The 27,430-nt window shown below is 47.8% G+C and overlaps 1 protein-coding gene across 1 annotated transcript in view; it reads left to right on the top strand.

Moving 5' to 3' along the window:
• Positions 1–11,164: 11,164 nt before the first annotated feature.
• LOC135532529 (oxysterol-binding protein-related protein 3-like) overlaps positions 11,165–27,430 on the top strand; it is a 70,247-nt gene continuing 53,981 nt past the window's right edge. Inside the window, exons 1-3 of the mRNA XM_064960007.1 lie at positions 11,165–11,442; positions 21,901–22,017; positions 25,832–25,885. Coding sequence (XP_064816079.1) covers positions 11,347–11,442; positions 21,901–22,017; positions 25,832–25,885 — 267 coding nt within the window. The 5' untranslated portion in view covers positions 11,165–11,346. The remainder of the gene's footprint in view (positions 11,443–21,900; positions 22,018–25,831; positions 25,886–27,430) is intronic.

The following is a 27,430-nucleotide window of genomic DNA, read 5'->3' as shown; positions in this document are numbered from 1 at the left end:
GACAACGCCTCTTCCCCCTCAGGAGGCACGACAACGCCTCTTCCCCCCCAGGAGGCATGACAACGCCTCTTCCCCCCCCCCAGGAGGCACGACAACGCCTCTTCCCCCTCAGGAGGCACGACATCGCCTCTTCCCCTCAGGAGGCACGACAACGCCTCTTCCCCTCAGGAGGCACGACAACGCCTCTTCCCCTCAGGAGGCACGACAACGCCTCTTCCCCTCAGGAGGCACGACAACGCCTCTTCCCCTCAGGAGGCACGACAACGCCTCTTCCCCCTCAGGAGGCACGACAACGCCTCTTCCCCCAGGAGGCACGACAACGCCTCTTCCCCTCAGGAGGCACGACAACGCCTCTTCCCCCCCCCAGGAGGCACGACAACGCCTCTTCCCCCCCAGGAGGCACGACAACGCCTCTTCCCCCTCAGGAGGCACGACAACGCCTCTTCCCCCTCAGGAGGCATGACAACGCCTCTTCCCCCTCAGGAGGCACGACAACGCCACTTCCCCCTCAGGAGGCACGACAACGCCTCTTCACCCCTCCCAGGAGGCACGACAACGCCTCTTCCCCTCATGCCTCTTCCCCCTCAGGAGGCACGACAACGCCTCTTCCCCTCATGCCTCTTCCCCCTCAGGAGGCACGACAACGCCTCTTCCCCCCTCCCAGGAGGCACGACAACGCCTCTTCCCCTCATGCCTCTTCCCCCCTCAGGAGGCATGACAACGCCTCTTCCCCCTCAGGAGGCATGACAACGCCTCTTCCCCCTCAGGAGGCACGACAACGCCTCTTCCCCCTCAGGAGGCACGACAACGCCTCTTCCCCTCAGGAGGCACGACAACGCCTCTTCCCCTCAGGAGGCACGACAACGCCTCTTCCCCCTCCCAGGAGGCACGACAACGCCTCTTCCCCTCATGCCTCTTCCCCTCAGGAGGCACGACAACGCCTCTTCCCCTCAGGAGGCACGACAACGCCTCTTCCCCTCAGGAGGCACGACAACGCCTCTTCCCCCTCCCAGGAGGCACGACAACGCCTCTTCCCCTCATGCCTCTTCCCCCTCCCAGGAGGCACGACAACGCCTCTTCCCCCTCCCAGGAGGCACGACAACGCCTCTTCCCCTCATGCCTCTTCCCCCCTCCCAGGAGGCACGACAACGCCCCTCCCCCCTCAGGAGGCACGACAACGCCTCTTCCCCCTCAGGAGGCACGACAACGCCTCTTCCCCCTCAGGAGGCACGACAACGCCTCTTCCCCTCAGGAGGCACGACAACGCCTCTTCCCCTTCAGGAGGCACGACAACGCCTCTTCCCCTCAGGAGGCACGACAACGCCTCTTCCCCTCAGGAGGCACGACAACGCCTCTTCCCCCTCAGGAGGCACGACAACGCCTCTTCCCCTTCAGGAGGCACGACAATGCCTCTTCCCCTTCAGGAGGCACGACAACGCCTCTTCCCCCTCAGGAGGCACGACAACGCCTCTTCCCCCTCAGGAGGCATGACAATGCCTCTTCCCCTTCAAGAGGCACGACAACGCCTCTTCTCCTTCAGGAGGCACGACAACGCCTCTTCCCCCTCAGGAGGCACGACAACGCCTCTTCCCCCTCAGGAGGCACGACAACGCCTCTTCCCCTCAGGAGGCACGACAACGCCTCTTCCCCCTCAGGAGGCATGACAACGCCTCTTCCCCTTCAAGAGGCACGACAACGCCTCTTCTCCCTCAGGAGGCACGACAACGCCTCTTCCCCCTCAGGAGGCATGACAACGCCTCTTCCCCTTCAAGAGGCACGACAACGCCTCTTCTCCCTCAGGAGGCACGAGGAACTACAGAGGTTGGTGAGCATGGCCCTGTACATCACTGGGACCCAGCTCCCTGCCAACCATGGCCTCTATACCAGGCGGTGTCAGAAGAAGACCCCAAAAATGGTTAAAGACTCCAGCCACAGACGGTTGTATCTGCTACCTCGTATTTACCCTGCACATCGACTATATTCATGTTCTTTTTTGGTTCTCACTGTGTATTTATCCCTTGTGTCACTATTTATATTTTTATTAAATGTTTTATCTCTCTGTCTCTGTAACTGTCTACTCATAGTGTCTTCAGAGTGGGAGTATAGTATTTTATATCTCTGTAACTGTCTACTCATAGTGTCTTCAGAGTGGGAGTATAGTATTTCACATCTCTGTAACTGTCTACTCATAGTGTCTTCAGAGTGGGAGTATAGTATTTTATATCTCTGTCTCTGTCTACTCATAGTGTCTTCAGAGTGGGAGTATAGTATTTTATATCTCTGTAACTGTCTACTCATAGTGTCTTCAGAGTGGGAGTATAGTATTTTACATCTCTGTAACTGTCTACTCATAGTGTCTTCAGAGTGGGAGTAAAGTATTTTATATCTCTGTAACTGTCTACTCATATTGTCTTCAGAGTGGGAGTATATTATGTTATATCTCTGTCTCTGTCTACTCATAGTGTCTTCAGAGTGGGAGTATAGTATTTTATGTCTCTGTAACTGTCTACTCATATTGTCTTCAGAGTGGGAGTATAGTATGTTATATCTCTGTCTCTGTCTACTCATAGTGTCTTCAGAGTGGGAGTATAGTATTTTATGTCTCTGTAACTGTCTACTCATATTGTCTTCAGAGTGGGAGTATAGTATGTTATATCTCTGTCTCTGTCTACTCATAGTGTCTTCAGAGTGGGAGTAAAGTATTTTATATCTCTGTAACTGTCTACTCATATTGTCTTCAGAGTGGGAGTATAGTATGTTATATCTCTGTCTCTGTCTACTCATAGTGTCTTCAGAGTGGGAGTATAGTATTTTACATCTCTGTAACTGTCTACTCATAGTGTCTTCAGAGTGGGAGTATAGTATTTTATGTCTCTGTAACTGTCTACTCATATTGTCTTCAGAGTGGGAGTATAGTATGTTATATCTCTGTAACTGTCTACTCATATTGTCTTCAGTGTGGGAGTATAGTATGTTATATCTCTGTCTCTGTCTACTCATAGTGTCTTCAGAGTGGGAGTATAGTATTTTACATCTCTGTAACTGTCTACTCATAGTGTCTTCAGAGTGGGAGTATAGTATGTTACATCTCTGTAACTGTCTACTCATAGTGTCTTCAGAGTGGGAGTATAGTATGTTACATCTCTGTAACTGTCTACTCATAGTGTCTTCAGAGTGGGAGTATAGTATGTTACATCTCTGTAACTGTCTACTCATAGTGTCTTCAGAGTGGGAGTATAGTATTTTACATCTCTGTAACTGTCTACTCATAGTGTCTTCAGAGTGGGAGTATAGTATTTTACATCTCTGTAACTGTCTACTCATAGTGTCTTCAGAGTGGGAGTATAGTATTTTATCTCTCTGTCTCTGTCTACTCATAGTGTCTTCAGAGTGGGAGTATAGTATTTTATATCTCTGTAACTGTCTACTCATAGTGTCTTCAGAGTGGGAGTATAGTATGTTACATCTCTGTAACTGTCTACTCATAGTGTCTTCAGAGTGGGAGTATAGTATGTTACATCTCTGTAACTGTCTACTCATAGTGTCTTCAGAGTGGGAGTATAGTATGTTACATCTCTGTAACTGTCTACTCATAGTGTCTTCAGAGTGGGAGTATAGTATGTTACATCTCTGTAACTGTCTACTCATAGTGTCTTCAGAGTGGGAGTATAGTATGTTACATCTCTGTAACTGTCTACTCATAGTGTCTTCAGAGTGGGAGTATAGTATGTTACATCTCTGTAACTGTCTACTCATAGTGTCTTCAGAGTGGGAGTATAGTATGTTACATCTCTGTAACTGTCTACTCATAGTGTCTTCAGAGTGGGAGTATAGTATGTTACATCTCTGTAACTGTCTACTCATAGCAGAGCAGCAGCTGCCTTCAGAGCTTAAGTCCTGTCATGTTTGTAAACACCACTGTTTCCCAGGAATGCTGTTGTGTGGGGGTTCTTCTCTGAGACGTGTGTCTCTGTGAGTCATAGGATGGGTGTTGCCTACTACAAAACAGGCTGAAACAGCCCACTTTATAGACATGCCAGGAACATGCCTATAGTACTACCACATAGAAACAGTGAGAGGCAATCCTTTGCTCTCAGAAAGCAGGGCTGTTGTATTAAAGTCCCCCACACTGAAATGTGCAATGGAAGGCAACACCACGTGTGCTTCTCTCGTCTTCACCAGACTAGATAACTGTTTTATAACGGGATGAAACATTCACTTTGAGCATAGAATGACTTTCTGGTCTGGATCTCCAGAATCTCAAGGATGTTGAATATGTTGTTTTGTCTCTGGGTAGATGGTCTCTAACTAGATTGTTATGGGTCCAGTGCCAACAACACCAGGCTTCCTTACTTAACGTTGGATGTGTCCCAAACAGCACCCTATTCTCCATTTAGTGCACTACTATTTACTTAACATGTGGACCAGGCTATTTTTATGGGTGGAAATAAACCATTAATCTGTAATACTTTGGCCCCAGTCTTCTCTCTCTCTCTCTCTCTCTCTCTCTCTCTCTCTCTCTCTCTCTCTCTCTCTCTCTCTCTCTCTCTCTCTCTCTCTCTCTCTCTTCCATCACAGACTTTGTCCTCTTCACTGCGCTAAGTCTGGTTTGGCCCAAGTCAGTTTGGCCCTTTCTTACACTAAGGACTCGTCATCCAAGCCAAGAGACCCTTGCTACTGCCCACTCCCTCCACCCCTCCACACACCATCACACCCCTCCACACACCATCACACACACTCCACCCCTCCACACTCCATCACACCCCTCCACCCCTCCACACACCATCACACCCCTCCACACACCATCACACCCCTCCACACACCATCACACCCCTCCACCCCTCCACACACACCATCACACCCCCTCCACCCCTCCACACACCATCACACCCCCTCCACCCATCCACACACCATCACACCCCTCCACACACCATCACACCCCCTCCACCCATCCACACACCATCACACCCCTCCACACACCATCACACCCCCTCCACCCCTCCACACACCATCACACCCCTCTACACACCATCACACCCCCTCCACCCCTCCACACACCATCACACCCCCTCCACCCCTCCACACACCATCACACCCCCTCCACCCCTCCACACACCATCACACCCCCTCCAAACCTCCGTTTTAGGCCTGTGGTGATCAGAGGGGCTGAGCGAGCCTCCAAAATGTTTTGCCAAAAACCACAACATGGAGGGAGGCGTTGCTGAGTGAGTAACAACAAGGGCAGAATGGCCATTAGACTAACAAACTTCTGTTCGTTACACGGAACCCAAACCGGCTGCGTGCGTGCGCCATCGTGCATAAATGTATTTTGTTCCCCTACACCAAACGCGATCACGACACGCAGGTTAAAATATCAGGACAAACTCTGAACCAATTACATTATTTTGGAGACAGGTCGAAAAGCATGAAACATTTATGGAAATTTAGCTAGTTAGCTTGCAGTTGCTAGCTTGCTGTATCTTGCTAATTTGTACTGGGATATAAACATTGAGTTGTTATTTTACCTGAAATGCACAAGGTCCTCTACTCCACCATTTAATCCACACATAAAATGGTCAACCGAATCGTTTCTAGTCAGTCAGCAATGGATGCAATAATTGAATAATATAGATTTCTACATTTATTTTTGCAACGCTCGCGCTGTAGTCAGCCTGTTAGTGTGTGTGTGTCGTTAGACATCTCCCTCCGTAGAGCTGCTAATCCGACATCTCATTGAAGCTCGCTGGCTGATTTCACATGAATCCCCTACTGGCACCCTGTTCTCTATGGTCCCTGGTCAGAAGTAGTGCACTAGGAAGGGAATAGGGTGCCATTTGGGATGCATACATCATGTGCACTTTATTTGCTGTGATATCCACCATATTTCTATCTGTGGTGTGTGATTGGTCAGACACCACGCTAGCTACATACTTGGAGGAGAAGCCTGGGCCCGTATTCACAATGCCTTTTAAATCACAATGACCTGATCCTACATTAGTACTCCTACTCTGAGACGCTTTGTGAATACCCAGATCTTGTGGAATGACGTTGACGAGAAACAGTGTGAATACCCAGATCTTGTGGAATGACGTTGATGAGAAACAGTGTGAATACAGGCCCAGATCTTGTGGAATGACGTTGACGAGAAACAGTGTGAATACAGGCCCAGATCTTGTGGAATGACGTTGATCAGGAATGGTGTGCTGGCTGGCTGGTAATACACAGCACACACACGACACACATACATAGTCATTCATGCATATTCATTCAAGTGTTTCCTCCTTCCTCCTCCTATGCCCCCTATTCCTCCTCTACATTAATATCCTCCTCATATTCCTCCTCATATTCCTCCTTCCTCGTCTACAATAATATCCTCCTATTCCTCCTCTACAATAATATCCTCCTCCTATTCCTCCTCCTATTCCTCCTCTACAATAATATCCTCCTCCTATTCCTCCTTCCTCCTCTACATTAATATCCTCCTCCTATTCCTCATCCTATTCCTCCTCTACAATAATATCCTCCTCCTACTCCTCCTCTACAATAATATCCTCCTCCTATTCCTCCTTTACAATAATATCCTCCTCCTATTCCTCCTCTACAATAATATCCTCCTCCTACTCCTCCTCCTATTCCTCCTCTACAATAATATCCTCCTCCTATTCCTCCTCCTATTCCTCCTCTACAATAATATCCTCCTCCTATTCCTCCTCCTATTCCTCCTCTACAATAATATCCTCCTCCTATTCCTCCTCCTATTCCTCCTCTACAATAATATCCTCCTCCTATTCCTCCTCTACAATAATATCCTCCTCCTATTCCTCCTCCTATTCCTCCTTTACAATAATATCCTCCTCCTATTCCTCCTCCTATTCCTCCTCTACAATAATATCCTCCTCCTATTCCTCCTCTACAATAATATCCTCCTCCTCCTCCTCCTCCTCCTCCTATTCCTCCTCTACAATAATATCCTCCTCCTATTCCTCCTCCTACTCCTCCTCCTACTCCTCCTCTACAATAATATCCTCCTCCTATTCCTCCTCTACAATAATATCCTCCTCCTATTCCTCCTCCTATTCCTCCTCCTATTCCTCCTCTACAATAATATCCTCCTCCTATTCCTCCTCTACAATAATATCCTCCTCCTATTCCTCCTCCTATTCCTCCTCCTATTCCTCCTCCTATTCCTCCTCCTATTCCTCCTTTACAATAATATCCTCCTCCTATTCCTCCTCCTATTCCTCCTCTACAATAATATCCTCCTCCTATTCCTCCTCTACAATAATATCCTCCTCCTCCTCCTATTCCTCCTCTACAATAATATCCTCCTCCTATTCCTCCTCCTACTCCTCCTCCTACTCCTCCTCTACAATAATATCCTCCTCCTATTCCTCCTCTACAATAATATCCTCCTCCTATTCCTCCTCCTATTCCTCCTCTACAATAATATCCTCCTCCTATTCCTCCTCTACAATAATATCCTCCTCCTCCTCCTCCTATTCCTCCTCTACAATAATATCCTCCTCCTATTCCTCCTCCTACTCCTCCTCCTACTCCTCCTCTACAATAATATCCTCCTCCTATTCCTCCTCTACAATAATATCCTCCTCCTATTCCTCCTCCTACTCCTCCTCCTACTCCTCCTCTACAATAATATCCTCCTCCTATTCCTCCTCTACAATAATATCCTCCTCCTATTCCTCCTCTACAATAATATCCTCCTCCTATTCCTCCTCTACAATAATATCCTCCTCCTATTCCTCCTCCTATTCCTCCTCCTATTCCTCCTCTACAATAATATCCTCCTCCTATTCCTCCTCTACAATAATATCCTCCTCCTATTCCTCCTCTACAATAATATCCTCCTCCTATTCCTCCTCCTATTCCTCCTCCTATTCCTCCTCTACAATAATATCCTCCTCCTATTCCTCTTTAATCTCCTATTTCAGATGGAGGCTGTGGCACCATGGGGCACCATGGGGGCTGGTGTGTGTGTGTGTGTGTGTGTGTGTGACAGTGTGTCGTTGTGAGGATGATAAACAACCTGGGTGAACTAGGTTGTGTGTCTGTGCATGTGCTCTTGAATGTGTGATCTCACTTGGTCACAGAGACGGTGTGACAGTACTCCCTGGGTTTACTGGAATATTCACCATACGTTAGTCACCTTCCCCACGCACTGTTTGCGAGGCATTGTGTGGTTATTTATGGACGCAAGTAGGAACTCTATGATGACAGAGAGATGCTTTCAAAGGAACGTGTGTGTGTGTGTGTGTGTGTGTGTGTGTGTGTGTGTGTGTGTGTGTGTGTGTGTGTGTGTGTGTGTGTGTGTGTGTGTGTGTGTGTGTGTGTGTGTGTGTGTGTGTGTGTGTGTGGGCGTGCGTGCGTGTGTGTGGGTGTATGGCTGGAAATCCCTATGACACAGCTATTCAATAACAGGGTTTGAGGCCTGAAGCCTTCCACCTATTCATTTTACTTTGATAGGCACTTCAGACATAGTCATTTTATTTGAGAAGGGGTTGAGTTTGGGTCAGAAACACTGATTGTCTCACTCAGAAAATATAGGACCTCTTGTAACTGCGTCATTGCCTTTCATTTTAATAAGATATTATCTTAAGATAAGATATTCATTGCCTCAGTAGTCTCTTCTGTCAGGTTCTAGCACAGTGCTCTATAAAGCTGTTACTGTAGAGTTACCGGCCTGTAGGTTTTAACTCCAACCCTGTCCTGGAGAGCTACCCTCCTGTAGGTTTTAACTCCAACCCTGTTCCTGGAGAGTTACCGGCCTGTAGGTTTTAACTCCAACCCTGTTCCTGGAGAGACATCCTCCTGTAGGTTAACTCCAACCCTGTTCCTGGAGAGCTACCCTCCTGTAGGTTTTAACTCCAACCCTGTTCCTGGAGAGTTACCGGCCTGTAGGTTTTAACTCCAACCCTGTTCCTGGAGAGACATCCTCCTGTAGGTTTTAACTCCAACCCTGTTCCTGGAGAGTTACCGGCCTGTAGATTTTAATTCCAACCCTGTTCCTGGAGAGACATCCTCCTGTAGGTTTTAACTCCAACCCTGTTCCTGGAGAGTTACCGGCCTGTAGATTTTAATTCCAACCCTGTTCCTGGAGAGACATCCTCCTGTAGGTTAACTCCAACCCTGTTCCTGGAGAGCTACCCTCCTGTAGGTTTTAACTCCAACCCTGTTCCTGGAGAGCTACCCTCCTGTAGGTTTTAACTCCAACCCTGTTCCTGGAGAGTTACCCTCCTGTAGGTTTTAACTCCAACCCTGTTCCTGGAGAGACATCCTCCTGTAGGTTAACTCCAACCCTGTTCCTGGAGAGCTACCCTCCTGTAGGTTTTAACTCCAACCCTGTTCCTGTAGAGTTACCCTCCTGTAGGTTTTAACTCCAACCCTGTTCCTGGAGAGCTACCCTCCTGTAGGTTTTAACTCCTGTAGGTGTCCACTATAGGGTCACATTTGGGAGACAAATTTGTATTAGAGCAATAAGGTGTACAGGTAACTGCCAAAATAAAGGAAACACTTGAGTAAATGAGAGATACATGTATATAGACACCAGGTGTGGTTGCTGAGGAATTAAGCAATTCACATCCCATCATGCTTAGGGTCATGTATAAAAATCCCCAGTTGCCCATTACTTTGGCTACTATGGCTAGAAGAAGAGTTCTCAGTGACTTTGAAAGAGGGGTCTCAAATGAGCATAGAGGGTTTAAAGAGATTGTGTGTGTGTGTGTGTGCGTGTGTGTGCGTGTGTGTGCGTGTGTGTGCGTGTGTGTGTGTGTGTGTGTGTGTGTGTGTGTGTGTGTGTGTGTGTGTGTGTGTGTGTGTGTGTGTGTGTGTGTGCGTGCGTGCGTGCGTGCGTGCGTGCGTGCGATGGGAGAGTGGAGATGGATCCTGGGTTTGACTACAGGACAGGGACAGGCAGAGGGTGTCAGGTGACCGTCAGGCCCCATGTCTGTGAAACCCCAGCGACTGTAGCCTACTAGACATGATGCAGAGGAGGAGGAAGCTGAGTGTTGCTGGAAACAGAGCTGGGTAATGTGATTAACCTTGGTGTGTAGCAGAGCTCTGTAGGGGGGGTTCCAGGTGACCGTCAGGCCCACTGTCTGTGAAACCCTAGAGACTGTAGCCTACTAGACATGATGCAGTGGGGGAGGAAGCTGGGTAATGTGATTAACCTTGGTGTGTATCAGAGTCACAGCCCTACAGACTGCATGACTGATGGGAGACTAGGCTCGACTTGACTAGACTGGATTGAACTGGACTGGGCTGGACTAGTATGGGCTGAGCAGGGCTGAACTGACCTGGACTGGACTGGGCTGGGCTGGTATGAGGCTGGGGCTGGTGGGAGATGCTGTATACCACAGAATTCTAACCTATTATATAGCCTATATTATATATAATACAGTATACGGTATATACAGTGCCTTGCGAAAGTATTCGGCCCCCTTGAACTTTGCGACCTTTTGCCACATTTCAGGCTTCAAACATAAAGATATAAAACTGTATTTTTTTTGTCAAGAATCAACAACAAGTGGGACACAATCATGAAGTGGAACGACATTTATTGGAGCTGAGCTGTAATTATTGCACATTAATATTTGTTTCTATTTTACTTCAATTAAGGGGGCACAATTGTCTGTTCATCACACTGTATGTACGTTGATGAACGTTGACAGTCCATACTGTTGGACCATGACTCACTAGCACAGGGAATCACAGGCTTCGTCCCAAATGGGCCCCTATTCTCTTTTGACCCTCTGGTCAAACGTAGTGAACAATTTGGAGAATAGGGTTCCATTTGGGACACAGAAACAGCTAAAAGGAAGCACTCTGTCAGAACAACATCTCTCTCGCTCAGAGTGGTTGTGGTTCCCAGTGAGACTAAGGAGCTTCAAAGCTTTTTAGGACTTCAGTTCTCCCTTCATCTGATATGTGAACTCTCTCTTCAACGGTGACCTTTTTAAACACTTTTTTGCATTTGAATTTGCTATGTATGTACAATAGTTATTAGCTAAATGGTGGCAATTAAATGTTCCTAAAGATCAATAACATCCCTGTCTCTCTCTCTCTCTCTCTCTCTCTCTCTCTCTCTCTCTCTCTCTCTCTCTCTCTCTCTCTCTCTCTCTCTCTCTCTCTCTCTCTCTCTCTCAGTGAGGGGATGTTCCAGATGGACAAGGTTGCAGCGCCTCACTGACCCAGAGAAGCCCAAGTCCCAAGGTGAGAGGATCCTCAAGCCCTAGGGACACGGCCTGCAGGGGCAGGGAGACGGCCTGCAGGGGCAGGGACACGGCCTGCAGGGAGACGGGCTGCAGGGGCAGGGAGACGGCCTGCAGGGAGATGGGCTCAGAGGAGAGGAGTTCAGCCATGTCTCACAAGATCTCTTCCCCCTCTCACAGCAACAGCAGCTCCTCTTCCAAACACGACAGCCGACAGGTAACACCGACCACACACACACACTCATTAATGTCACAGCTATCTCCAGTCAGGAAGAGAACATAATGAATGTCTCTGTTTGGAAAATGAAACCCATCGTTTCCAGAGCGCCTTGCCCTCAGCGACGGTTCACCGTTTTAAATATTCAGGACCACAAAAAGACATAGACGCTGAAAATATATTGTTAATGCAAACCATTAAAAGGATAACAGTCATACATAAGACTGTACAGTCATAAGTATTTGATGCTTGGCTGCTGCAGGATTCCCACTAACTATGTGTTGTTATTGTCAGGTGGTCTGTGATGATGAGCCCAGTCACATAGGGCTCTATTCTAGCCGTATCGCTGAAGTTCAGCGTTACAGCGGGATTGAAATGTAAATGTTCCGGTGTTAGAGGACACTGTATTCACGTCTCAATCTGAAATGACCTTTACATCTCCATCACGTGATCTGTAACGCTTCAGGGATCCAGACTGAATAGAGACTACAGTGTAGTAAGCTGTTGAATTACTGTACTACAGATCTCCCTCCCTTAAAGATTTCCCTCTCTCCCTTATATAGCCCTCCCTCCCTTATAGAGCCACCCCCTTAAAGACCTCCCTCCCTTTAGGTGCCCTTAAAGAGCCCTCCCTCCCTTAAATACCCCCCTCCCTCCCTTATAGAGCCCCCCCCCAAAGACCTCCTTCTCCCCCTTAAAGACCTCCCTCCCCCTTTAAAGACCTCCCTCCCCATTGAAGACCTCCCTCACTCCCTTAAAGAGCCCTACCTCCCTTAAAGACCTCCCTCCCAAAGACCTCTCTCCCCCCCTTAAAGACCTCCCTCTTAAAGACCTCCTTCCTCCCTTTAAAGACCTCCCTACCCCTCCCTCCCTCCTTTAAAGACCTCCCTCCCTTAAAGACCTCCCCCCTCCCTTAAAGAGACCTCCCTACCCCTCCCTACCTCCCTCCTTTAAAGACCTCCCTCCCTTAAAGACCTCCCTCCTTCCCTTAAAGACTTCCCTCCCTCCCTTAAAGACCTCCCCCTCCCTTAAAGACCTCCCTCCCTTAAAGACCTCCCTCCCTCCCTTAAAGACCTCCCCCTCCCTTAAAGACCTCCCCCTCCCTTAAAGACCCCCCCCTCCCTTAAAGAGACCTCCCTCCCCTAAAAAACAACTTCTCATTTAAAAAACAACTTATGTGGTATCAGTATTTGTCAGAAACGTTTATTCTGCTGTCAGAATTGAACTACTGTAGGATCATTTTTATCATAAAGTCAGTCTCGTCCAAAATTGAGTTTTGTAATTGAGTATGTCACAACGTAAATGAAGGTTGGGTTTATTTCAGTCCTGACCACATGCCCACAGCTGGCAGCACACAAGTACTCAGCAATTCGGAGTGCAGCTGCACGCTACCCGATTGTAATGCTCGTGGTAAATTTGGTTTCACTTTGGATATCCCTATGGAGCTAGTTAGGGACCATCGGTAAATTACACAATGTACTGTACATGTGTGTGTGTGTGTGTGTGTGTGTGTGTGTGTGTGTGTGTGTGTGTGTGTGTGTGTGTGTGTGTGTGTGTGCTTGTGTGTGAGTGTTATCTCTCTCAATGAGGTTAACACATTGACCTGGATATATGATTATAATCTCTAATCTCATCATCTGGCCGTATTATCAAGATCATTACTCTGTCCCTCCCTCCCTCCCCGACCCGTCCGTCCAGCCATCAGCTCTGTGAATATTGTGTAGCGGATTGGATTAGTTATTACAGGAAAGTCTATTTACTGAGGTAGTTACTATAGGAAAGGTAGAGTCTATTTACTGAGGTAGTTATTATAGGAAAGGTAGAGTCTATTTACTGAGGTAGTTATTATAGGAAAGGTAGAGTCTATTTACTGAGGTAGTTATTATAGGAAAGGTAGAGTCTATTTACTGAGGTAGTTATTATAGGAAAGGTAGAGTCTATTTACTGAGGTAGTTACTACAGGAATGGTAGAGTCTATTTACTGAGGTAGTTACTACAGGAAAGGTAGAGTCTATTTACTGAGGTAGTTATTATAGGAAAGGTAGAGTCTATTTACTGAGGTAGTTATTATAGGAAAGGTAGAGTCTATTTACTGAGGTAGTTATTGTAGGAAAGGTAGAGTCTATTTACTGAGGTAGTTACTACAGGAAAGGTAGAGTCTATTTACTGAGGTAGTTATTATAGGAAAGGTAGAGTCTATTTACTGAGGTAGTTACTATAGGAAAGGTAGAGTCTATTTACTGAGGTAGTTATTATAGGAAAGGTAGAGTCTCATTACTGAGGTAGTTATTGTAGGAAAGGTAGAGTCTATTTACTGAGGTAGTTACTACATGAAAGGTAGAGTCTCATTACTGAGGTAGTTATTGTAGGAAAGGTAGAGTCTATTTACTGAGGTAGTTACTACATGAAAGGTAGAGTCTATTTACTGAGGTAGTTATTATAGGAAAGGTAGAGTCTATTTACTGAGGTAGTTACTACAGGAAAGGTAGAGTCTATTTACTGAGGTAGTTATTATAGGAAAGGTAGAGTCTATTTACTGAGGTAGTTATTATAGGAAAGGTAGAGTCTATTTACTGAGGTAGTTATTGTAGGAAAGGTAGAGTCTATTTACTGAGGTAGTTACTACAGGAAAGGTAGAGTCTATTTACTGAGGTAGTTACTACAGGAAAGGTAGAGTCTATTTACTGAGGTAGTTATTATAGGAAAGGTAGAGTCTATTTACTGAGGTAGTTATTGTAGGAAAGGTAGAGTCTATTTACTGAGGTAGTTACTACATGAAAGGTAGAGTCTATTTACTGAGGTAGTTATTATAGGAAAGGTAGAGTCTATTTACTGAGGTAGTTATTATAGGAAAGGTAGAGTCTATTTACTGAGGTAGTTATTATAGGAAAGGTAGAGTCTATTTACTGAGGTAGTTATTATAGGAAAGGTAGAGTCTATTTACTGAGGTAGTTATTATAGGAAAGGTAGAGTCTATTTACTGAGGTAGTTATTATAGGAAAGGTAGAGTCTATTTACTGAGGTAGTTATTATAGGAAAGGTAGAGTCTATTTACTGAGGTAGTTATTATAGGAAAGGTAGAGTCTATTTACTGAGGTAGTTATTATAGGAAAGGTAGAGTCTATTTACTGAGGTAGTTATTATAGGAAAGGTAGAGTCTATTTACTGAGGTAGTTACTATAGGAAAGGTAGAGTCTATTTACTGAGGTAGTTATTATAGGAAAGGTAGAGTCTATTTACTGAGGTAGTTATTATAGGAAAGGTAGAGTCTATTTACTGAGGTAGTTATTATAGGAAAGGTAGAGTCTATTTACTGAGGTAGTTATTATAGGAAAGGTAGAGTCTATTTACTGAGGTAGTTATTATAGGAAAGGTGTGTGTGTCTCTCTCGCTCTCTTCCTCATCCCTCTCTCTCTCTCTTTCTATCTCTCGCTCTTTCTCTCACTCTCTCTTCCTCATGTCTCTCTCGCTCTCTCTCTCTCTCTCTCTCTCTCTCGCTTTCTCATCTCTCTCTCTCTCTCTCTCTCGCTCTCTCTTTCTCATCTCTCTCTCTCTCTTACAGAGGTCACCACCCCCTCCTACATTCTGACTGGTCTCTGTGGGAAACGGAACAGTCTGTTTATAAAACACTATTGTTTACTGGCTAGTCAGTTTATACTTGGGCTTTGTCCCAAATGGCATCCTATTTCCTACGTAGTGTACTAGATTTGACCAGATATCTATGCGCCCTGGTGAAAAGTAGTGCATTTTATAGGGAATAGGATGCCATTTGGGACACAGTTTATATAAAAAATAATAATCTAACCTTGTTGTGTTTACAGGACAGTTGGTAGATTGTAGAGGGGCTGTGTGTAACCTTGTTGTGTCTACAGGACAGTTAGTAGTGTCACGCCTTGGTCTTAGTATTTTGTGTTTTTAGTTAATTAGTTGGTCATGCCAGGGTGTGACATGGGTTTATGTTATTGTGTTGTCGTATTGGGGTTTTTTGTAGGCATTGGGATTGTGGTTGATTAGGGGTGTGTTTAGTTTAGGTTTGGCTGCCTGAGGCGGTTCTCAATCAGAGTCAGGCGATTTTTGTTGTCTCTGATGGGGAACCGTATTTAGGTAGCCTGGGTTTCACTGTGTATTTGGTGGGTGATTGTTCCTGTCTCTGTGTAGTGTTCACCAGATAGGCTGTAATAGGTTTCACGTTCCATTTTTTTTTTTTTTTTGTATTTATAAGTTATTTCATGTACCGCGATTCATTCATTAAAAACATGAGTAACCAACACGCTGCATTTCGGTCCGACTCTCTTTCGACAAACGAAGAACGTCGTTACAGAATCACCCACCACACACGGACCGAGCAGCTTGTTAACAGGCAGGAGCCACAGGAGAGGCAACAGAAGCAGCTTCAGTGGGAGAGGCTGCACCACTTGGAGAATTGGACATGGGAGGAAGAACTGGACGGAAAAGGACCCTGGGCTCAGCCTGGTGAATATCGCCGCCCCAAGGAGGAACTAGAGGCGGATAAAGCGGAGAGGCGCTGGTATGAGGAGGCAGCACGGCGACGTGGATGGAAGCCCGGGAATCAGCCCCAAAAATTTCTTGGGGGGAGGCTGTCAGGGAGTATGGCTACGCCAGGTAGGAGACCTGCGCAAACTCCCTGTGCTTACCGGGGGACTAGAGAGACCGGGCAGGCACCGTGTTATGCAGTGGTGCGCACGGTGTCCCCAGTGCGGGTGCATAGCCCGGTGCGGTATATTTCAGCTCCGCGTATCGGCCGGGCTAGATTGAGCTTCGAGCCAAATGCCATGAAGCCGGCTCTACGCATCTGGTCCCCAGTGCGTCTCCTTGGGCCGGCTTACATGGCACCAGCCTTGCGCTCGGTGTCACCGGTTCGCCTACATAGCCCAGTGCGGGCTATTCCACCTCGCAGCACTGGCAGGGCGACCGAGAGTATTCAACCGGGTAAGGTTGGGCAGGCTCGGTGCTCAAGAGCTCCAGTGCGCCTACACGGTCCGGTCTATCCAGTACCACCTCCACACCCCAGCCCTCCGGTAGCAGCTCCCCGCACCAGGCTTCCTGTGCGTGTCTTCGGCCCAATACCACCAGTGCCAGCACCACGCATCAGGCCTACAGTGCGCCTCGCCTCTCCTGCGCTGTCGGAGTCTTTCTTCTCTCTTGCGCTGTCGGAGTCTCCCGCCTGTTCAGCGCTTCTAGAGTCTTCCTCCTCTACAGCGCTGCTGGAGTCTCCTGTCTGTTCAGCGCTATCAGAGCCTTTCTCCTCTCCAGCGCTGCCGGAGCCTCCTGCCTGTTCGGAGCAGCCTGAGCTGCCAGTCTGCATGGAGCAGCTAGAGCTGCCAGTCTGCATGGAGCAGCTAGAGCTGCCAGTCTGCATGGAGCAGCCAGAGCTGCCAGTCTGCATGGAGCAGCTAGAGCTGCCTGTCTGCATGGAGCAGCTAGAGCTGCTAGTCTGCATGGAGCAGCTAGAGCTGCCAGTCTGCATGGAGCTGCCAGTCTGCAAGGAGCTGCCAGTCTGTAAGGAGCTGCCAGTCTGCAAGGAGCTGCCAGTCTGCATGGAGCAGCTAGAGCTGCCAGTCTGCATGGAGCAGCTAGAGCTGTCAGTCTGCATGGAGCAGCCAGAGCTGCCACTCTGCATGGAGCTGCCAGTCTGCATGGAGCTGCCAGTCTGCAAGGAGCTGCCAGTCTGCAAGGAGCTGCCAGTCTGCAAGGAGCTGCCAGTCTGCATGGAGTTGCCAGTCTGCATGGAGCTGCCAGTCTGCATGGAGTTGCCAGTCTGCAAGGAGCTGCCAGTCTGCAAGGAGCTGCCAGTCTGCAAGGAGCTGCCAGTCTGCAAGGAGCTGCCAAAGCTGTTAGTCTGCATGGAACAGTCAGAGCTGTCAGTCTGCAAGAAGCCGCCAGAGCTGTCAATCTGCATGGAGCAGCCAGAGCCGCCAGTCAGCATGGAGCAGCCAGAGCCGTCAGTCAGCATGAAGCTGCCAGAGCCGTCAGTCTGCCAGGATCCGCCAGTCAGCCAGACTCTTCCAGATCTGCCAGTCAACCAGACTCTTCCAGATCCGCCAGTCAGCCAGAATCTGCCAGAACTGCCAGCCAACCAGGATCTGCCGGATTCAACTGCCTGGCTGGGCTTCCTTTCTGTGCTGGGCTTCCTCTCAGTGCTGGGCTTCCTCTGTTCCAAGCTGCCCCTCTGTCCCAAGCTGCCCCTCTGTCTCAAGCTGCCCTTCTGTCCCGAGCTGCCCCTCTGTCTCGAGCTACCCCTCAGTCCAGTGGGGTTCTGGGTGAGGACTACTAGGCCATGGTCGGCGGCGAGGGTGGATTATCCCAGGACGCGTAGGGGAGGAACTATGACATTAATGGAGTGGGGTCCACGTCCCGAGCCGGAACCGCCACCATGGACAGACGCCCACCCGGACCCTCCCTATGGTTTTGAGGTGCGTCCGGGAGTCCGCACCTTAGGGGGGGGTTCTGTCACGCCTTGGTCTTAGTATTTTGTGTTTTTAGTTAATTAGTTGGTCAGGCCAGGGTGTGACATGGGTTTATGTTATTGTGTTGTCGTATTGGGGTTTTTTGTAGGCATTGGGATTGTGGTTGATTAGGGGTGTGTTTAGTTTAGGTTTGGCTGCCTGAGGCGGTTCTCAATCAGAGTCAAGTGATTCTTGTTGTCTCTGATGGGGAACCGTATTTAGGTAGCCTGGGTTTCACTGTGTATTTGGTGGGTGATTGTTCCTGTCTCTGTGTAGTGTTCACCAGATAGGCTGTAATAGGTTTCACGTTCCGTTTTTTTTTTTTTTTTTTTTTTTGTATTTATAAGTTATTTCATGTACCGCGATTCATTCATTAAAAAACATGAGTAACCAACACGCTGCATTTCGGTCCGACTCTCTTTTGACAAACGAAGAACGCCGTTACAAGTAGATTGTAGAGGGGCTGTGTGTAACCTTGTCGTGTGTTTACAGGACAGTTGGTAGATTGTAGAGGGTCTGTGTGTAACTTTGTTGTGTTTACAGGACAGTTGGTAGATTGTAGAGGGGCTGTGTGTAACCTTGTTGTGTTTACAGGACAGTTGGTAGATTGTAGAGGGGCTGTGTGTAACCTTGTTGTGTCTACAGGACAGTTGGGAGATTGTAGAGGGGCTGTGTGTAACCTTGTTGTGTTTACAGGACAGTTGGTAGATTGTAGAGGGGCTGTGTGTAACCTTGTTGTGTTTACAGGACAGTTGGTCGATTGTAGAGGGGCTGTGTGTAACCTTGTTGTGTTTACAGGACAGTTGGTAGATTGTAGAGGGGCTGTGTGTAACCTTGTTGTGTCTACAGGACAGTTAGTAGATTGTAGAGGGGCTGTGTGTAACCTTGTTGTGTTTACAGGACAGTTGGTCGATTGTAGAGGGGCTGTGTGTAACCTTGTTGTGTCTACAGGACAGTTGGGAGATTGTAGAGGGGCTGTGTGTAACCTTGTTGTGTCTACAGGACAGTTGGTAGATTGTAGAGGGGCTGTGTGTAACCTTGTTGTGTTTACAGGACAGTTGGTAGATTGTAGAGGGGCTGTGTGTAACCTTGTTGTGTCTACAGGACAGTTGTTAGATTGTAGAGGGGCTGTGTGTAACCTTGTTGTGTTTACAGGACAGTTGGGAGATTGTAGAGGGGCTGTGTGTAACTTTGTTGTGTTTACAGGACAGTTAGTAGATTGTAGAGGGGCTGTGTGTAACCTTGTTATGTGTCTACAGGATTGTGTGTCTACAGGACAGTTGGTAGATTGTAGAGGGGCTGTGTGTAACCTTGTTGTGTCTACAGGACAGTTGGTAGATTGTAGAGGGGCTGTGTGTAACCTTGTTATGTCTACAGGACAGTTGGTAGATTGTAGAGGGGCTGTGTGTAACCTTGTTGTGTTTACAGGACAGTTGGTAGATTGTAGAGGGGCTGTGTGTAACCGTGTTATGTGTCTACAGGACAGTTGGTAGATTGTAGAGGGGCTGTGTGTAACCGTGTTGTGTGTCTACAGGACAGTTGGTAGATTGTAGAGGGGCTGTGTGTAACCGTGTTGTGTGTCTACAGGACAGTTGGTAGATTGTAGAGGGGCTGTGTGTAACCGTGTTGTGTGTCTACAGGACAGTTGGTAGATTGTAGAGGGGCTGTGTGTAACCTTGTTATGTCTACAGGACAGTTGGGAGATTGTAGAGGGGCTGTGTGTAACCTTGTTGTGTCTACAGGACAGTTGGGAGATTGTAGAGGGGCTGTGTGTAACCTTGTTGTGTCTACAGGACAGTTGGTAGATTGTAGAGGGGCTGTGTGTAACCTTGTTGTGTCTACAGGACAGTTGGTAGATTGTAGAGGGGCTGTGTGTAACCTTGTTGTTTGTCTACAGGACAGTTGGGAGATTGTAGAGGGGCTGTTTGTAACCTTGTTGTGTCTACAGGACAGTTGGGAGATTGTAGAGGGTCTGTGTGTAACCTTGTTGTGTCTACAGGACAGTTGGGAGATTGTAGAGGGGCTGTGTGTAACCTTGTTGTGTCTACAGGACAGTTGGTAGATTGTAGAGGGGCTGTGTGTAACCTTGTTATGTCTACAGGACAGTTGGGAGATTGTAGAGGGGCTGTGTGTAACCTTGTTGTGTCTACAGGACAGTTGGGAGATTGTAGAGGGGCTGTGTGTAACCTTGTTGTGTCTACAGGACAGTTGGGAGATTGTAGAGGGGCTGTGTGTAACCTTGTTGTGTCTACAGGACAGTTGGTAGATTGTAGAGGGGCTGTGTGTAACCTTGTTGTGTCTACAGGACAGTTGGTAGATTGTAGAGGGGCTGTGTGTAACCTTGTTGTTTGTCTACAGGACAGTTGGGAGATTGTAGAGGGGCTGTTTGTAACCTTGTTGTGTCTACAGGACAGTTGGGAGATTGTAGAGGGTCTGTGTGTAACCTTGTTGTGTCTACAGGACAGTTGGGAGATTGTAGAGGGGCTGTGTGTAACCTTGTTGTGTCTACAGGACAGTTGGTAGATTGTAGAGGGGCTGTGTGTAACCTTGTTATGTCTACAGGACAGTTGGGAGATTGTAGAGGGGCTGTGTGTAACCTTGTTGTGTCTACAGGACAGTTGGGAGATTGTAGAGGGGCTGTGTGTAACCTTGTTGTGTCTACAGGACAGTTGGGAGATTGTAGAGGGGCTGTGTGTAACCTTGTTGTGTCTACAGGACAGTTGGGAGATTGTAGAGGGGCTGTTTGTAACCTTGTTGTGTCTACAGGACAGTTGGGAGATTGTAGAGGGGCTGTGTGTAACCTTGTTGTGTCTACAGGACAGTTGGGAGATTGTAGAGGGGCTGTGTGTAACCTTGTTGTGTCTACAGGACAGTTAGTAGATTGTAGAGGGGCTGTGTGTAACCTTGTTGTGTCTACAGGACAGTTAGTAGATTGTAGAGGGGCTGTGTGTAACCTTGTCGTGTGTCTACAGGACAGTTGGGAGATTGTAGAGGGGCTGTGTGTAACCTTGTTGTTTGTCTACAGGACAGTTGGGAGATTGTAGAGGGGCTGTGTGTAACCTTGTTGTGTCTACAGGACAGTTGGGAGATTGTAGAGGGGCTGTGTGTAACCTTGTTGTGTCTACAGGACAGTTGGGAGATTGTAGAGGGGCTGTGTGTAACCTTGTTGTGTTTACAGGACAGTTGGGAGATTGTAGAGGGGCTGTGTGTAACCTTGTTGTGTCTACAGGACAGTTGGGAGATTGTAGAGGGGCTGTGTGTAACCTTGTTGTGTCTACAGGGCAGTTGGGAGATTGTAGAGGGGCTGTGTGTAACCTTGTTGTGTCTACAGGACAGTTGGGAGATTGTAGAGGGGCTGTGTGTAACCTTGTTGTGTCTACAGGACAGTTGGGAGATTGTAGAGGGGCTGTGTGTAACCTTGTTGTGTCTACAGGACAGTTGGGAGATTGTAGAGGGGCTGTGTGTAACCTTGTTATGTCTACAGGACAGTTGGGAGATTGTAGAGGGGCTGTGTGTAACCTTGTTGTGTCTACAGGACAGTTGGGAGATTGTAGAGGGGCTGCGTGTAACCTTGTTGTGTCTACAGGACAGTTGGGAGATTGTAGAGGGGCTGTGTGTAACCTTGTTGTGTCTACAGGACAGTTGGGAGATTGTAGAGGGGCTGTGTGTAACCTTGTTGTGTCTACAGGACAGTTGGGAGATTGTAGAGGGGCTGTGTGTAACCTTGTTGTGTCTACAGGACAGTTGGGAGATTGTAGAGGGGCTGTTTGTAACCTTGTGTCTACAGGACAGTTGGGAGATTGTAGAGGGGCTGTGTGTAACCTTGTTGTGTCTACAGGACAGTTGGGAGATTGTAGAGGGGCTGTGTGTAACCTTGTTGTGTCTACAGGACAGTTGGGAGATTGTAGAGGGGATGTGTGTAACCTTGTTGTGTCTACAGGACAGTTGGGAGATTGTAGAGGGTCTGTGTGTAACCTTGGTGTGTCTACAGGACAGTTGGGAGATTGTAGAGGGGCTGCGTGGAGGACACAGTAATGTCCAGGAGCCCCAGAAGCAGGATGGATACATGCTGAAGAGGAGGAAGTGGCCGATGAAGGGATGGCACAAGGTAGGCTTCTCACCACACACACACACACACACACACACACACACACACACACACACACACACACACACACACACACACACACACACACACACACACACACACACACACACACACACACACACACACACACACACACACACAGTCACCTCACCTCTGATACAGGGTAGTCATCTCACCTCTGATACAGGGTAGTCATCTCACCTCTGATACAGGGTAGTCATCTCACCTCTGATACAGGGTAGTCATCTCACCTCTGATACAGGGTAGTCATCTCACCTCAGATACAGGGTAGTCATCTCACCTCAGATACAGGGTAGTCATCTCACCTCTGATACAGGGTAGTCATCTCACCTCTGATACAGGGTAGTCACCTCACCTCTGATACAGGGTAGTCATCTCACCTCTGATACAGGGGAGTCATCTCACCTCTGATACAGGGTAGTCATCTCACCTCTGATACAGGGTAGTCATCTCACCTCTGATACAGGGTAGTCATCTCACCTCTGATACAGGGTAGTCACCTCACCTCTGATAAAGGGTAGTCATCTCACCTCTGATACAGGGTAATCATCTCACCTCTGATACAGGGTAATCATCTCACCTCTGATACAGGGTAGTCACCTCACCTCTGATACAGGGTAGTCATCTCACCTCTGATACAGGGTAGTCATCTCACCTCTGATACAGGGTAGTCATCTCACCTCTGATACAGGGTAGTCATCTCACCAAACAGCAGCACCCGGCGAAGGGGACTAACTTGTGGGGAAATATTCCAGCTAAACAGTGGTGTCAGAGCATGTGATCAATATCAGTCCCTTCCCCAACCCACATCATTTCCCAGCCGTGTCCCCCCCATGACATCACTCCTTTGTGTTGTTAGCTAATTGAATCACTTGATGAATGACATCCCCTTTCCCTTGCAGTAGCCACATGTCCCAGGTGTCAATTTCTTTCACTACACCCCTGTCTCTCTCTCCCTCTCCCTCCCTCCCTCTCTCCCTCTCCCTCCCTCTCTCTCTCTCTGTCTCTCTGTCTCCCCCTCCCTCTCTCTCTGTCTCTCTGTCTCTCTCTCTCCCTCCCTCTCCCTCCCTCTCTCTGTCTCTCTCTCTCTCTCTCTCTCTCTCTCCCTCTCCCTCTCTCTCTCTCTCTGTCTCCCCCTCCCTCTCTCTCTGTCTCTCTGTCTCTCTCTCTCTCTCTCTCTCTCCCTCCCTCCCTGCCTCTCTCCCTCCCTCTCTCTGTCTCTCTCTCCCTCCCTCTCTCTGTCTCTGTCTCTCTCCCCCCCTCTCTCTCTCTCTCTCTCTCTCTGTCTCTCTCTGTCTCTCTCTCTCTCTGTCTCTCTCTCTGTCTCTCTCTGTCTCTATCTCTCTCTCTCTCTCTCTCTCTCTGTCTCTCTATCTCTCTGTCTCTCTCTCTCTGTCTCTCTCTCTGTCTCTCTCTCTCTGTCTCTCTTTCTGTCTCTCTCTCTGTCTCTCTCTCTGTCTCTCTCTCTGTCTCTCTCTCTGTCTCTCTCTGTCTCTCTAAAAGGTTAGCTCTTTAAATGAGATGATATGGCTCCATTAGCTGATGGCCTGCTGCCTGTAGTATCCATGCTACACCTGCGTCCCAAATGCCCCCCCAGGGCTCTGTTCAAGGTTGTAGGGAATGGGGTATAATTTGGGACGCATTCTACATCGGCTCCTAGACACCAGGAGTATAGAGATATATACAGATGATCTCAGTAGAGATGGATACAGGTGACAGTAGAGATGTATACAGATGATCTCAGTAGAGATGGATACAGGTGACAGTAGAGATGTATACAGATGATCTCAGTAGAGATGGATACAGGTGACAGTAGAGATGTATACAGATGATCTCAGTAGAGATGGATACAGTTGACAGTAGAGATGGATACAGGTGACAGTAGAGATGGATACAGGTGACAGTAGAGATGTATACAGATGATCTCAGTAGAGATGGATACAGGTGACAGTAGAGATGTATACAGATGATCTCAGTAGAGATGGATACAGGTGACAGTAGAGATGGATACAGATGACAGTCGAGATGGATACAGATGACCTCAGTAGAGATGGATACAGGTGACAGTAGAGATGGATACAGGTGACAGTAGAGATGGATACAGGTGACAGTAGAGATGGATATAGGTGACAGTAGAGATGGATACAGGTGACAGTAGAGATGTATACAGATGATCTCAGTAGAGATGGATACAGGTGACAGTAGAGATGGATACAGATGATCTCAGTAGAGATGGATACAGTTGACAGTAGAGATGGATACAGATGACAGTAGAGATGGATACAGATGACAGTAGAGATGGATACAGGTGACAGTAGAGATGGATACAGGTGACAGTAGAGATGGATACAGGTGACAGTAGAGATGGATACAGGTGACAGTAGAGATGGATACAGGTGACAGTAGAGATGGATACAGGTGACAGTAGAGATGGATACAGGTGACAGTAGAGATGGATACAGGTGACCTCAGTAGAGATGGATACAGGTGACAGTAGAGATGGATACAGGTGACAGTAGAGATGGATACAGGTGACAGTAGAGATGGATACAGGTGACAGTAGAGATGGATACAGGTGACAGTAGAGATGGATACAGGTGACAGTAGAGATGGATACAGGTGACCTCAGTAGAGATGGATACAGGTGACAGTAGAGATGGATACAGGTGACAGTAGAGATGGATACAGGTCACAGTAGAGATGGATACAGGTGACAGTAGAGATGGATACAGGTGACAGTAGAGATGGATACAGGTGACAGTAGAGATGGTGACAGTAGAGATGGATACAGGTGACAGTAGAGATGGATACAGGTGACAGTAGAGATGGTACAGGTGACAGTAGAGATGGATACAGGTGACAGTAGAGATGGTACAGGTGACAGTAGAGATGGATACAGGTGACAGTAGAGATGGATACAGATGACAGTAGAGATGGATACAGGTGACAGTAGAGATGGATACAGGTGACAGTAGAGATCGATACAGATGACAGTAGAGATGGATACAGATGACCTCAGTAGAGATGGATACAGGTGACAGTAGAGATGGATACAGATGACAGTAGAGATGGATACAGATGACAGTAGAGATGGATACAGGTGACAGTAGAGATGGATACAGATGACAGTAGAGATGGATACAGGTGACAGTAGAGATGGATACAGGTGACAGTAGAGATGGATACAGGTGACAGTAGAGATGGATACAGGTGACAGTAGAGATGGATACAGGTGACAGTAGAGATGGATACAGGTGACAGTAGAGATGGATACAGGTGACAGTAGAGATGGATACAGGTGACAGTAGAGATGGATACAGGTGACAGTAGAGATGGTACAGGTGACAGTAGAGATGGATACAGATGACAGTAGAGATGGATACAGATGACAGTAGAGATGGATACAGGTGACTGTAGAGATGGATACAGATGACAGTAGAGATGGATACACCCTTTTCCCTAGTGCACTACATTTTTGACCAGAGTCTTATGGCCAAGCCCTGACCAATACTAGTACACTGTAAAGGAGGGAGGAGGAGAGGGGGAGGGAGAGGGAGAGAGGGATGGAGGGAGAGAGGGATGGAGAGAGAGAGAAATGTCTGAGAGTACAGATATTAATACATGTATTAACTACACAGAGAGGGTGAATCCATCAGGCTCCTCACAGAGAGGTTGAACCACTGCCCAGAGGATGACTTGTGTGTTGCTCATCCCTCTCTCTCCCTTTCTCTCTCAATCTCTCCATCCTCTATCTCTTAATCTATATCTCTTGTTTTTCTCTTATCTTCTACAGAGATACTTCTACTTGGACAAGGGTATCCTGAAGTATGCCAAGTGTGGTGCTGATGTGAGTACAAAGATCTGCTGGCGCTCTGTCCCCATTCTGTCTGCTAGGACACTCATCAATCACACACAGCTATCACAGAAAGCACATCAGACTGACTTTCTCTCCTACAGCATCTCTGACTTTCTCTCCTACAGTTTTTTGGGGGACCAATTGTTTATTGATTTTTATAAGGGAACATTTAAAAAAATGTAAACACATTAGAAAAAGGGTGGAGGCAACCAGTAATGTTATAGTACAAACTAAAGAAAACTGGAGTATGTGAGAAAGGATGTAACAGTAAGATCTCTGGTTCTGAGATACTGCTGGGACTGGGTTGTCAGGTCCTGAGATACTAATGGGGCTGGGTTGTCAGGTTCTGATATACTGCTGGGACTGGGTTGTCAGGTTCTGAGATACTGCTGGGACTGGGTTGTCAGGTTCTGATATACTGCTGGGACTGGGTTGTCAGGTTCTGATATACTGCTGGGACTGGGTTGTCAGGTTCTGAGATACTGCTGGGGCTGGGTTGTCAGGTCCTGATATACTGCTGGGGCTGGGTTGTCAGGTCCTGATATACTGCTGGGGCTGGGTTGTCAGGTTCTGAGATACTGCTGGGGCTGGGTTGTCAGGTTCTGATATACTGCTGGGGCTGGGTTGTTAGGTTCTGATATACTGCTGGGACTGGGTTGTCAGGTTCTGAGATACTGCTGGGGCTGGGTTGTCAGGTTCTGAGATACTGCTGGGACTGGGTTGTCAGGTCCTGAGATACTGCTGGGACTGGGTTGTCAGGTTCTGAGATACTAATGGGGCTGGGTTGTCAGGTCCTGAGATACTGCTGGGACTGGGTTGTCAGGTTCTGAGATACTAATGGGGCTGGGTTGTCAGGTCCTGAGATACTGCTGGGACTGGGTTGTCAGGTCCTGAGATACTAATGGGGCTGGGTTGTTAGGTTCTGATATACTGCTGGGACTGGGTTGTCAGGTCCTGAGATACTAATGGGGCTGGGTTGTTAGGTTCTGATATACTGCTGGGACTGGGTTGTCAGGTTCTGAGATACTAATGGGGCTGGGTTGTCAGGTCCTGAGATACTAATGGGGCTGGGTTGTTAGGTTCTGATATACTGCTGGGACTGGGTTGTCAGGTTCTGAGATACTAATGGGGCTGGGTTGTCAGGTTCTGAGATACTGCTGGGACTGGGTTGTCAGGTTCTGAGATACTAATGGGGCTGGGTTGTCAGGTTCTGAGATACTGCTGGGGCTGGGTTGTCAGGTTCTGAGATACTGCTGGGGCTGGGTTGTCAGGTTCTGAGATACTGCTGGGACTGGGTTGTCAGGTTCTGAGATACTAATGGGGCTGGGTTGTCAGGTTCTGAGATACTGCTGGGACTGGGTTGTCAGGTTCTGAGATACTGCTGAGGCTGGGTTGTCAGGTCCTGATATACTGCTGGGGCTGGGTTGTCAGGTTCTGATATACTGCTGGGGCTGGGTTGTCAGGTTCTGAGATACTAATGGGACTGGGTTGTCAGGTCCTGAGATACTAATGGGACTGGGTTGTCAGGTTCTGAGA

Source organism: Oncorhynchus masou, unplaced genomic scaffold (genome assembly GCF_036934945.1).
Source record: "Oncorhynchus masou masou isolate Uvic2021 unplaced genomic scaffold, UVic_Omas_1.1 unplaced_scaffold_1896, whole genome shotgun sequence".
Lineage (NCBI taxonomy): Eukaryota > Metazoa > Chordata > Actinopteri > Salmoniformes > Salmonidae > Oncorhynchus > Oncorhynchus masou.
The sequence above is the reverse complement of the archived record's forward strand: the minus strand, read 5'-3'. Positions and strand labels throughout refer to the sequence as shown.